Below are 13350 nucleotides of genomic sequence, written 5' to 3' on the forward strand. Positions count from 1 at the left end.
ACAGATTGATATTATAGGTTCTCATAACCTCCAAGTCGAGATATATTCGTCCACCAAGGGATTGTGGAACTAGTTCAAGTATAGGGATTATTTTATTTAAATTATTCGAAATATTGTGTTGGTAATAGATAAAGATGGCGCTGTTCTTCCTCGTAGCATCTTTCACAGATTGGCATTATAGGTTCTCATAACCCTCAAATTATGATATAAAATTTATGAAATTATTGAAATTATTGCATCGTTAATATTTGAAGAGGGCTCTGTCTTTCCTCGTAGCACCTCTAGACTCATATTATGGGTTCTCATAACCTTAAAATAACGATATATTGGTCCACCAGGTGTCTCTAGAACTAATCCAGCCATGGAATTGTTTTAATATTTAATTAAAAATATTACACCGATGGACTCACATAATCTAGACATCCACTTAATCATAAACGATTTTGGAAGAATTCTAGGTTAGTTCACTCAGTCTACCAATACCAACATTATTCAAACATACTTTATACATAATCCCTAGAAATGATATATTACAAGTTGCCACGTACAAAAAAGAATCATACGAGGTGAACGAAAGTTTCCACGTTACGGCACAGGCTCAGTCGATGATAAACCATAAAAATAGAAATTTGTTCATATCACTGTCCTCCCGCCCCCCTCGGATGTTTGACGTGTTGAACAAAAAGTTTCGGTGAAAGTGCACGTCGTGACGGTGTGACTTGCATTTCTTAGCAATTATCGTGAAAGGAACCGTAACCGGTGAAATTGGAACGTGTTGTAGATTATTTGTCAAGAAACATTCCAGTTTACCGATAACCTTTGCGTCTCTCTTTTTATTGTCAGGCTGGAACGACGATAAAGTAAGAATTGTGCGAGCAAAGAAGTAATTAGGGCAGACCCCTTATCAATTTGCAAATTAATGTCGCGCTGTGACTGCGCACAATTGAGATAAGAACCTAGTGCAAAGATCAGGGGAGAGTGAGTCATACTCAGAAGCAAAAAATACGCCTTAAGTTGGCATTAGAAACTTCAAAAACAGAGAAGAGATCGCTTGGTACCATTTCGAATTCACACGTAAATGAAATAGCCAGTATGCTACAGTGTATATCCTCTGGTTGCTGAAGGCTTTTCGAGCAACCTTGTGCTCCATAACCATATACGGTATGCCTTGTTATAAAACGTCTGATCATTACATTCCATAGATAGCGTTCTAAGCCGTGCTCCATGCTGGAAACAAAAGGAAACGCATTCTTGAATTTATTAGGCAATTAACCCACTTGGAGATGCACGAATCGTTGGCATTGTTCAATGAACCGTTTCGTCGTAAAGGCGCACCGTATTTATTAAATAATTAAGTTCTCCAGTTTGTTAAATAAGGAATTGCCTAACAGAGACACGTGGAGTAATAAGTTGGCAGAAGCTAATTATGCTTCTGAGATACGTTTCGCGTTTAATAGCATGCTAACTCTTCGCGACTCGTATCTCAAGTGTCTCTCGCAGTAAAGTTTTTTTTATGTTGGGCCAAGTGTACAGGCTCGGTTCATTTTTTAAAGATAATAAAGTATTATAGTACTGCGTAAGTTGATACCAGAAACATACTCGTTTGGACATAGGAAGACACAGGAAGGTTAATACTGACCCTGCTTGATCCTCCCGAGGGTTCCAGTTTTCCTCAGCAATCTCGCAAAGCAGCTACTTCCCTTTTTCAACTTCGCGATACATCTATGGAGCAAGCGTTCACTTCAGCCCAAGAAATGCCCTTGAAGGGCGATGAAGACGACGCGACCTGCTCCTGGGAGGCCAATCGCGGATCTTTAGGGGACAGACATCCCGCTCGAGCGGTTCAGGGTTAACGGTAAAGCGGATAAGGAGAAGAGGCTCGCGTGCAGAGGTAGTTTAGATCCCCAACTATGATGAATTTTGTCAAAGCGTGCAAGACTTACAGGCAACGATATATATTACATCATGTTTCACACAAAATAATACATTAACAATATAAGACTCTCGAAAATTGACGAGATGATGAAATAATAATAATAACTGAGCGCTATACGTGAGAAAATGGTCATAATAAAAATAAAGATGACTACGAAACTCTCGGAAGCTGTGAACTTTATACTTCTACGTCGGTATCGAACAGCCCCGCTGGCTGACAAAATTGGGTCCTATCCAAAAGCATCGAGCGAACAGCCTTTCCTTAAACGATGACGAAACGCACGGTCACGATCACGAACGTCCTTTTGGAGTTGTCATTCGCGTGCCTTGCGATCCACATTCCGCAACCCTGCCAAGAATGCCGGTTGTAAACGATGCCGTAGGAAAACCGCTACGCGGCCCGGAGTTAAAGAGACTGAAAGAGAGAGGAGGAAGGCGCACCTGAGGATGAAAATTGCCAGCAGTTTCGCGGACATCGAGTCATCATCGAGTGACGACTGGCTCATCCTTGAACCGCTTGTTTTCACTTCGATGGCCGGCAGCGGCCTGCCTGGCTTTCAATGGACGTGAAAGGCACAGGTGGACGATCGAAATTGAGGTATTACGTAGGGGGTCACTGAAGCCAATAGTGGAGAGGCTCGAGCGGAATGAGTAGGTGCCACTTTACGGAAGGATTAAGATCTGGGAGCAGTGAAGGCGCAAGGGGACGCGCCCTTGGAGGCAGGGAGAGCAGGCGTATTGATTTGAGGATTTGGAAGTTTGAGCTAATGAGAAACTGTTCTGGGATGGGAGATTGGTTCGCGACAAAACTCAAGATAACGCATCATAGTAGGACGTAAGAGAACTGAAGACTGCATACTACAACAAACGCCAACATAAGACATAACTCAATACTGTTTAAAGGTTTGATGACGTAGTTTTGAAACGGTTCGTGACAAAATTCTAGATAATACATCATACTACGACATAACAGAATGTTAGACAGCATAATACAGCAAAACACCAACATAATACAACATAGCACAAGGCGTATACTGTTTGAAGGTTTGATCTAATGACAAGACAGTTCTGAAATGGGAGATTAGTTCGCGACAAAATTCAATCTAATACATCATAATACAGCATAACAGAACGTTAGACAGCATAATATAGCAAGACACCAACATACCCCAACATAACCCAACAAGACCCGACACAATTACAACATGAAACTTCTTGCCATCTTCTTAAAGCCTCAAGTGTCCCGCCACCATTTTGAGCATTCATTGTGACGCACAGGTGATAAATTCGTAGTAACAGAGGACACCCTGCCATCATTCTCTGAGACGATCCACTCTCGGTACCTAAAGAGACGAGTGCATTAGCTTGAAAAATATTAACCCTTTTTGGCCCATAATTTTAATGCGACTCCGCAAGGTCCGCAACGACCACCCCGTTGTAAATTATCAGTTAAACGACAGTGTCGTCGTTCGTTTTTCCCTGCTGGCTATTCTGTGGCAGCACGAGTCAGTTAACGCTGGGGAGAAATGAGCGCTGGCAGCCGCGGTGTACATAACTCGACAGTCCGGTGAACGTTGGACGTAGGAGTTGCATTCCACGCTAAATGCATCAAGAATGCTATTACCATTCCATTGGCTTCGCGTAGACCATAGGCCACCGGTGTTATGGCAGCCCCGATGAAATTAATTTCCGCGAACGTTTCCATTAGCTCCCCGCAATTCGTGGCGAACCACGCTGATGCGTGTCCAGGTGTTGGAAAGCCAGGAGAAACGTAACTCTTCAATTTGTGGTATCGAATCCTGTTAAAAGTAGGAAATTTAAGAGTGATTTAACGTATTACCAACTTCTTTATCAAAGATTCAATTGCCCTGATGCCAATAGGAAGAATATTCAGAGGCATCTTAAAAGGTACATACGAAACCGGAGAAGCTGGACAGCCAAGATCTAATCCGATCGAAATCCCTTAGATGTCTCGAATAACTAACTGCAACGGTTACTCTAAATTCCACGTGAATTAGGACCCATTCCAAGAGGAATCTCAGGATTACTCGAGTTTCCAATTAACATACCGCAGTGGTTTTCTCCACTGACCTATAATATACTCTCAACCGAGGGATGTGTTTGTTTTCTTCAAGGATGCGTTTACGTGTTTATGAAAATAAGCCACTATATCCGGAACGGGTCTCCTTATAAGCGCATCGAGCATCAATGTAACGATAACGGTGCATGCAATTAAGTGAAATGACTGAATGGATGATCCGGTAGCTATTACGAGACGATATCTCTAAGGACATCGACTGCGTAAGTAGGATACCGGGAACAACCTGTTTAGCGAGAAAATAGTCTACAAAGTTGTTGAAGGATCCCTGGATGGATTAATTAATCGACGCGTTTGCCTCTGGTAGTGTACGAGCCTTGGGATAACTCGTAGGAAATTTCTTTAAGGGAATCACCAGGAACCACTTTGACCTATATCCTATGTGCATACCTTCTACTCCATACAACCTCGAACATGACCAAAGATCTAGCCTAAAAGAAGATACCCACACTTATAAAACAAGCAACAGACCCATCGGTGCCAACATAGCCTGTCCCCTAAGTTTTGCCTCTAGTACTGTAGAAAACTCGTACTAAAAGGGAACCACCAGGAATCACCAGGAACCACTTTGACCTATATCCTATGTGCATACCCTTTACCTAAAAGAAGATACCTACACCTATGAACCAAGCAACAGGCATCCCCTCAGTGCCAACATAACCTGTCCCCTAAGTGTTTGCCTCTGGTACTGTAGAAAACTCGTACTAGAAGGGAACCACCAGGAACCACTTTAACCTACATCCTACGTATGACCAAAGATCTACCCTGGAAGAAGATACCCACACCTATGGAATAAGCAGCAAGCACCCTCTTAGCGTTTATAACCTGTTCCTTAAGCCAGAGACTCGAAGGGGCGGAGAACTATGGGTCCATTCAGGACCGAGTCACTCCAGTTACAGCCACCATCTTATTTAAAATTGTACCCGAACCACCACGGCTCCTCTTATTCCTACATCACCCCAAGAGTGCCTCTAGACATAACACACTTGGAACGTCTCCTCAAGGTATCCCTAACGCGACCATAATCCTAAGAGAACGCCCATCGCGTACGTCGTTCTCATTAATTCCATCGGGAGCAAAAAGACCATGGTTGAGAGTCAGTCGAGCCGATGTGCCGTGGCCAGCAACAAAAAGCAATCGTCGAGGAGTACCGGTTATTTAACGCCGTTGCCTTTATGCCACTTATTGCCCGGTCGTCTCGTTGCACGAGTTTTAACTGTACCCCACCCTCGGGCCGATGTAACAGTACCGTATTCTCGGTCTTACTATGCAGCCCGTGGCTCATTCATTATTCATACGTCGCTGATAGTCGGCTTATAACGTGAGCGTATGCAGTTCGACCGGCTGAAAATTCGAAGGTTGATCCCTTGCCGGATTAACGGATCGCTAGATGTACATTGAACGGAAAGCCCGATGGAATCGCGGCGGTGAAGGTAATCGCCAGACTTTCCTGCCCAAATCACTTTTTAAATGACTTGTTCGGCCCGGTCGCTTCGATTGAGTCCCTGAATTTATTGCGACGGGGAGGATTGGACGTATCGGTTGGAACGATTTGTTTCACTCGGTGTTTACCGAGCGAGCAAGCGGCACTTGACCCTTGCGAAGCTTTGGACTGATCGATGATGGGTTTATTTCCTGGTCGTTGAGAGGGTAATTGTTTTTAACTAGCACTGCCCAGCGAACTAACGCTGCTGTAGTCATCTAGCGCCATCTACCCAACTAGCGCCGCCTAGCCTCAAATGGAACCTGGCTCAGAGGTACAAGAGGACTCACGCCTGCTTTCTAAACAATGGATTGCCAGCAATAAGACATCCACCCGTCAGAATTGGTCAGGAATCGCCTAGTCACTTGAAGCACCTCGATAGCCTACCTTACTAAGATCTATCTGGCCCAGCATGATTGCTGTGGTTTGCGTGATGGAATCATAACCATGCCTGCGTCGTCCAGTTATCCTCCTATCACTCCACTTCCAGATAAATGCTCGCAACGGTTGCTCTTCGCGTTTTAATGATACATTATCGGCGATGAATGATAAATGGAAACGATCCCACCGCTGGCGTCCGCATCGCAGCCCATTATGTCGATGGTAGATCTGTTATTATCGAGTGATCGCCCCCGATGCGTTCTCGTAGATTGCTGTTATGCATACAACGTGTATCGCGGCTACAAATTACGTGACAGGAACATATTCGCCGTCGAGTAACACGGTATGTTTATTTGTTTACTCATGTTAGGCTAATCGTCGGTTACGGTTATTGGTTCTAACGCGTGGTTCGTAACGCGTCATGTTTGTAAGCGAGGTACATTGACTTCTGGGCGCAAATTGATCTTGAAGAAGTCGTAGGATCGTACTGTATAGTTATATTTATAATTAAGGAAACTGTTGCGTTGGGTATTTGAATTTCCCGCGTCGTTCGATGTCTACTTTCCCGCCAATTTTTCGTCAATGCTAAATTGCTCGATGTAGGTAAATTACCGACTGCGAGGACACCGAATTTCTTTCTTCAATTCGAAACAGTACAGGATCTATTATTTCCAGAGAAATTTATAAGTAAGCAGTGGATGATTTTCTTTCACAGCTTTATTCTAGTGCATATTCATCAATAATTTCACGAACTGCATCGTCACTTGTAGACTTGGATACGTGTTTACCTACCGTCGATGGCGTTTCTTTTGCATTCCGCGAGATGTCGGGCGGCCTGGAAAGAACAATAATTTTCATTTTGTGGCGGCCTTGATACAAGTGATCGGACGACATTCCAGAAGTCGCGCTTCGGGCACGCACTGCGATTAAGTATAATGTAGCCGTGAGCACGTTTGTTGGCCCGCGAGCGTTTCTTCGGATCTTAATCGATCAGGCGTGAAAATTGATGAATCCAATATTAAAATGTCACGTTCCTCTCTTTAGAAATAATACCCATTTCAGATCTAATAAACAAATGATTACTAGTTCAAGACATTCAGACTAGTCCAGATAAAGAGTAGACATTTTAGGTGGACCCAGGTGGACCTTGTTGGACCTTGCTTTTGCACCATCAATCAAAATTCATTAAATAAAATTTAATTGATGTATTCAGTACTTGCAATAGTCTCTTATTTTCTATAATAGTCTATTATTCTTCTAAAGTAGAAGCTGGCACCCAATTCATTTAGTTTTCCTGAATGAGGCCACTGCACAGTACATTGCACCGCATTAATGTGTTATAATTAGTTATGTGCAGTGACATAACACCGTGCATGTACTTCATAATTTTGCGTGACAGTATTACCCATTCTAAGGTTTCACTCTGTTATCAAAATAGACTAATAAGGACAGATAGTCTAATGCGATACACCTGTTTCCTTATTATGGATGACATCATTACCTTAAGGCACTCAGGTGTATAATCAGGTGGAGCTGATGATTTCACAGCACATCTAGTTATTAATGGTCATGACACTATCTCTGTACTTTGTATTTCCTTTTTCCTCTCATTACAATTACTACATACTATTGGTGTAACATAGTTAATCTATTCATGGCTATATATAATAGCATTGCTGTAATACATCTCACCTTTTTGCTGCATTATTGTCTACATGAATAATAAATGCATCTGACCTTTTATTGGCAAGACCCATACATGGTTCGCTGTAGTGTTTTGTATGGGTTCCTTGTCTTTGGCTTGATTTCTGAGGTCATCAAGTAACTTGGAAACTTAAGAGAAAACACCTTGGAGTGGGTACCAATGTAGAGCCCAATTGCTTGTGATAGGAAGCATTAATAGTGCCCCGATACATTCTAAATGGATTTTTCAATATATTTCCTTCTTTCACTCTATTATAATTGTTGGATTTGCATGAGGTTTTACTATATTAACCTCAAAAACAGCTTTATTAAAAATAATGTAATTAAACAAAACACGTATTTTCCTGCAACTCAATGTTACCAACCTGAACGCATTACAAAAACTATAATTGAGAGCTACCAACTTGTTGGAAGATTATAATCTAACAAAAATAAGTATAGCCATGATATCAGCTTTAGAAAAATCTCCTTAGAGATGACTAGCAATGTAGAGCCAAATTGTTTGTGGTATGCAGAATTAATATCGGCTCAATGCATTCCATCTGGACATCTCTATAGGTTTCTCTCTTTCACCTCATCATAATAAGCATAGACATGACCTGACACAATACATCAGGCTTCGAATAACCACATTATCATCCACTCAAGGCCGTCCTATGCGCTTCTTGCTTTTCACGTGACGCAACCATGCAATGCATGTCTCCATTTTATCACAGCGAGATACTCATCCGCACGTTCCCATCCACAGACGCCCGTTAAACCCCACTATTTACGCAACGATATCAATAGCCCGGCCAGGCATTCCACTCTTTTACTTGTTTCTCCGCACACACGTGCACGCTGGAATGCGAATATCATTGTACCAGAAGTCCACCAATCCCTTCTCGTAAATTCAGCGAGCGTATTATGCGGTTGCATTCACCTGATCCCGGCTCGCTGGGAGATCCAGCAATCGAGCGGATAGGCAATTTTAACGCAGCCCAGAAGGAGCCACCTGGCGATCAATAAATATTTCATTGCAGATTGCAGTTTACGCGGAGAAAGCAATCGCAAACCCTCATTAGGATACTGGCATAAACATTTCCAAATGGCATTCCCAATGTGTGACCTTTCTCCAGCGCGGGGATTAATCAGCTAATCATTCTGACTTCGCGTCTTTCTGAATTCCTCGAGTAGTGCCTCGTTCGTTGTATCATTTCTTTGCCGGATTACCGCTGATTCTAATCTCGAGTATTTTCCTCCTATTCGCAGGTCCGCTTGGAAAGCATAGGCGCGGAGGACATAGTCGACGGGAACCCAAGGTTGATACTGGGTTTGATCTGGACCATCATCCTCAGGTTCCAGATCCAGGAGATCGAGATTGACGTAGACGAGGAGAACGATAGCAGCGAGAAGAAGTCGGCTAAAGACGCCCTGTTGCTGTGGTGTCAGAGGAAGACCAATGGGTACCCTGGAGTTAATATACAGGACTTCACTGGTAAACTTCTATTCTAGAAGATTTAGAGAATATAAAAGAATACGTGCGATACATTGATTTTGTTTATCGTAGGGTCCTGGAGAAGCGGTCTGGGCTTCAACGCCCTCATACACGCTCATAGACCAGACCTGGTGGACTGGTCGGAGTTGCAACAGAACAAGCACATCGATAATCTCAACTATGCCTTCGATGTCGCCAATTCGGAGCTCGGAATTCCGCGGTTGTTGGACGCGGAGGACGTCGACACAGCGCGACCCGACGAGAAGTCCATCATCACCTACGTCGCCTCTTACTATCACACCTTTGCCAGGATGAAAAACGAAATCAAGAGTGGTAAAAGAATTGCAAACGTATGTAAATCGTACGCTGTCCTTAATTACATTTATTAAGTCAGAGAAATCTTAGTAAAATATTTATCACGGCATCTTCGAACACGACTAGCTGTTGCACTAGCTACTTTCACTTCCCATTCTTCGTCAAAGAATTCAATTACGAGTTGCTCAATGTCTACAGATTGTGGGGCAAATGATGGACGCTGATAAGATGAAGATCCACTACGAGAAGCTCACGACCGACCTGCTGGAATGGATCAAGATGAAGATTAAAGTCCTGGAGAACAGAAACTTTCCCAACTCTTTGGAAGGTATTCAGCGAGAACTGTTGGCTTTCAAGCAATACAGGACGGTGGAGAAGCCACCGAAGTACAAGGAACGGTCCGAGATCGAAGCTTTGTACTTTCACATAAATACTCAATTAAAGTCCTTGAACCAACCCGCCTTTACGCCCCAAGAGGGTCAATTGGTGCACGACATTGAGAGGAACTGGGTGGAGCTTGAACGAGCCGAGCATCGTCGAGAAGTAGCCCTGAGGACTGAGCTCCTGCGACAGGAGAGGCTCGAACAATTGAACTACAAATTCGAAAGGAAGAGCGTGCTCAGGGAAGGTTATCTGAAGGAGATGATTCAAGTGTTGACAGACCCAAGATACGGTAGCAATTTGGCTCAGGTGGACGCCACGGTGAAGAAACACGAAGCCATCAGCGCAGACATCTTAGCGAGAGAAGAACGCTTTCATGATTTGACGAATATGTCTGAGGAGCTCGTGAGAGAGAACTATCACGGGCTGGAAAGGGTTCGCACCAGGGAACAGGAAGTACTGCAAAGGTGGAAGGAGCTTCTGGCCCTATTGGATCATCACAAGTCCAACCTAGTAGCTCTAAGTTCCCTTACGAGTCTGATGAGAGAGATTGACACCACGTTAGCCTCTATTCAAGAGCTCCAGCTGTACTTCCAGAGCACTGACGTTGGCCCACATCTACTGGGAGTCGAAGATCTCTTGCAGAAGCACAGCTTGCAGGAGCTTCAGGTAACAGCTCTGGGCGAAACCCAGAGAAGACTTGGCAGGCAAGCAGCGCAACATTTAGCACAACCTCAGAGCAAGGAAGTGCCACTTCTGCAACAGAAACTGGAGATGCTGAATCGTGCCTACGACGAACTGGTGGAGTACAGCAAGGAACGCAAAGCTCGTCTCGAAGACGCCAGGAATTTCTTCCACTTCCTCCAAGATCACGAGGACGAGGAGTCCTGGCTGATCGAGAAGCAACGAATCTGCAAGGCTGGAATCTCCGCCAAGGATCTGCGCGCTGTCATCTCCCTCCAGCAGAAGCACAAGGCTCTGCAGGACGAGATGAAGGTACGCAGGCCCAAGTCCGAACAGCTCTGCGACGCTGGCAGGAAGCTGATCGCTGACAATCATCCGTCGTCCCTGGAAATCCAGAACCGCATGGACTCCTTGCAAGAGCACTGGAAAGTCTTGGAGGAACTGGCAGCTCTGAGGAAGAAGCAGCTGGACGACGCCGCTGAAGCTTTTCAATTCTACGCGGATGCCAACGAGGCGGACTCCTGGATGAACGAAAAGATGGCCCTCGTAGCCTCTGAAGATTACGGTGTGGACGAACCGAGTGCCCAAGCACTTTTGCAAAGACACAAAGACTTGGAGGGAGAGTTAAACGCCTACAAAGGCGATGTACAGTCATTGAACATGCAAGCTGAGAAGCTTATCAAGTCTGGAATTTCTACTCTCGAGTTGTCTGCTGATCCAGAGCCTGTTGCGGAACTGGAACAAGAAGAATGGAGTAAGTTGGTTCTTTGTTATACTATTGGGTTGTCCAGAAAGTGCGTGACAATTTTTAAGAAATATTCAAAGACACGTTTGAATTTTTATATATATTTCTGAATTATATATGTACCATTTCGTTCCACAACTTTTCCAGCTTTTAAGGGGATGTGTACGTGTTATTTGTTTTCAACCATTCCGATACATTCAGACCTGTACCACCTACCAAAAATCGGCATGAACTTTCCGGACAAACCAATATTTAACTAACAGAAATTTTAATTGTAGTTCCTATTGATATCGATGTTCTGCTTTACAGGTAAAGAAGTAAGGTTAGTGCCCCAGGAGGAGTGGGTTGATGAAGTCGTAGAAAGGATGGAACCCAGGACAGTCCTCGAGGACGTCCTGGTGCCCCAAGTGATGAGTCTGTATCCGTTCAGTGGCCAGGGCATGCGCATGGTAAAGGACGAGGTAATGTTTCTGTTGAACAAAACGAACCCGGACTGGTGGAGCGTGAAGAAGGCTGATGGCGGCGATGGCTTCGTGCCAGCGAAATACGTACGCGAAATAGAGCCTAAGATGATACGTGTCCCAGTGAAGAAGTCAGAGAAAGTACGAGTAACACAGAGAGTAAAGAAAACGAAGATGGTCAAGCAAATGGTTCCTGTTAGGAGGGTGAAGTCGATAAAGTCTACCGTGAAACCAATCAAGAGGAAAACCGCCAGCGACGGGGACAGTGTCGAGAAACGACAGAAGAAGATCAACGACACATACGGTGAACTGCAGGAACTTGCTGTGAAGCGACACGCGTTGCTGGAGGACGCCATACGACTTTATGGTTTCTATCGCGAGTGCGACGACTTCGAGAAATGGATCAAAGACAAAGAAAAGATGCTGAGAGTCGACGATCCTCGCGACAACGTCGAGACTGCGAAGAGAAAGTACGAGAAGTTCCTCACTGACTTATCAGCCTCTGGAAAACGAGTCGAAGCCATAGATTCCGCTGTCGAGGAGTTCGTCAGGCAAGGACACAGTCAGTTGGACAAGGTGAAAGCCAGACAGAGGCATATCCATCAGCTGTGGGACCATCTGAACTGGCTGAAAGCGCAGAAGGAGAAGAGCCTGGAGGGAGCTTCGAGCGTGGAGTTGTTCAACAGGACGTGCGACGAAGCCCACGACTGGATGCTGGAGAAGATTACCCAGTTGGACACTGCGGAACTCGGTCCTGACCTGAAAACGGTGCAGGCTCTGCAGAGACGACATCAGCATTTGGAGAGAGAGTTGGCGCCAGTCGAGGAAAAAGTATGACTAGTGTAACTTGAAATTAATTTTGTAGATGGTGAGACAGAATCATATAAATTCTTTGTTCTAGGTGAGGAAAGTGAATTTGTTAGCGAACAGCGTGAAGAGTTCCTATCCTCACGAGCTGAACAACGTGAACGCAAGACAGAACGAGATCAAAGAACTGTGGAACCAAGTTCAAACGAAAGCTAAGGAACGTAGATCTAGGTTAGAGGATGCAGTTGGTCAGCAGATTTTCATGAACAGCTCGAAGAACTTGATCAATTGGGCCGCGGACGTGCAGGAAACGATGAAGGTTGAAGAACCTGTCAGGGACGTCGCTACCGCCGAACAACTGAGGAAGCAGCACATGGAACTGGGAGAAGAAATAAGGACACGCGAAGACGAGTAAGCGTTAGAGTCTTCTATTTTACTTGAAACTATTAATCAAAGTCTCGATAGTAAACTCTTTCTCTGTTGTACTACCTCCAGGTTCAGGGAAGTCGAAGAACTTGGAAACCAACTGTTACACCGTAATCCAACTCTGATCGATGTCAGCGAACGATTAGATAAATTGCATGGTCTGTACCAATCGGTAACTTCCAATTGGATGGCTAAAGAAGCCTGGCTTCAGCAATGCCTGGAACTGCAACAGTTCAATCGCGAGGCTGATCAAATTGAAGCTACCACCAGCTCTCACGAAGCGTTTTTAGACTTCACCGATTTAGGGGAATCTTTGGACGACGTCGAAGCTTTGCTGAAACAACACGAGAAGTTCGACAATACCCTTCACGCGCAGGATGACCGATTGAAAGCTTTCAGCGATACCGCGGATAAACTAATCGCTCAGAACCATTATGATAAAGATTAGTAAGT

General features: G+C 44.5%; 1 protein-coding gene across 4 annotated transcripts in view; it reads left to right on the forward strand.

Annotated features, from left to right (window-relative positions):
- The window catches only part of LOC128893992 (spectrin alpha chain), a 58261-nt gene that overhangs the window by 33323 nt on the left and 11588 nt on the right, over positions 1-13350 (forward strand). For all 4 annotated transcript variants that reach the window (XM_054155382.1, XM_054155353.1, XM_054155363.1 and 1 more), the window contains exons 4-9: positions 8853-9078; positions 9151-9428; positions 9592-11212; positions 11513-12495; positions 12566-12882; positions 12967-13344. In XM_054155382.1, the coding sequence (XP_054011357.1) occupies positions 8853-9078; positions 9151-9428; positions 9592-11212; positions 11513-12495; positions 12566-12882; positions 12967-13344 (3803 nt within the window). The remainder of the gene's footprint in view (positions 1-8852; positions 9079-9150; positions 9429-9591; positions 11213-11512; positions 12496-12565; positions 12883-12966; positions 13345-13350) is intronic.

Source organism: Hylaeus anthracinus, unplaced genomic scaffold (genome assembly GCF_026225885.1).
Source record: "Hylaeus anthracinus isolate JK02 unplaced genomic scaffold, UHH_iyHylAnth1.0_haploid 0, whole genome shotgun sequence".
In the NCBI taxonomy this organism is placed as follows: Eukaryota; Metazoa; Arthropoda; class Insecta; order Hymenoptera; family Colletidae; genus Hylaeus; species Hylaeus anthracinus.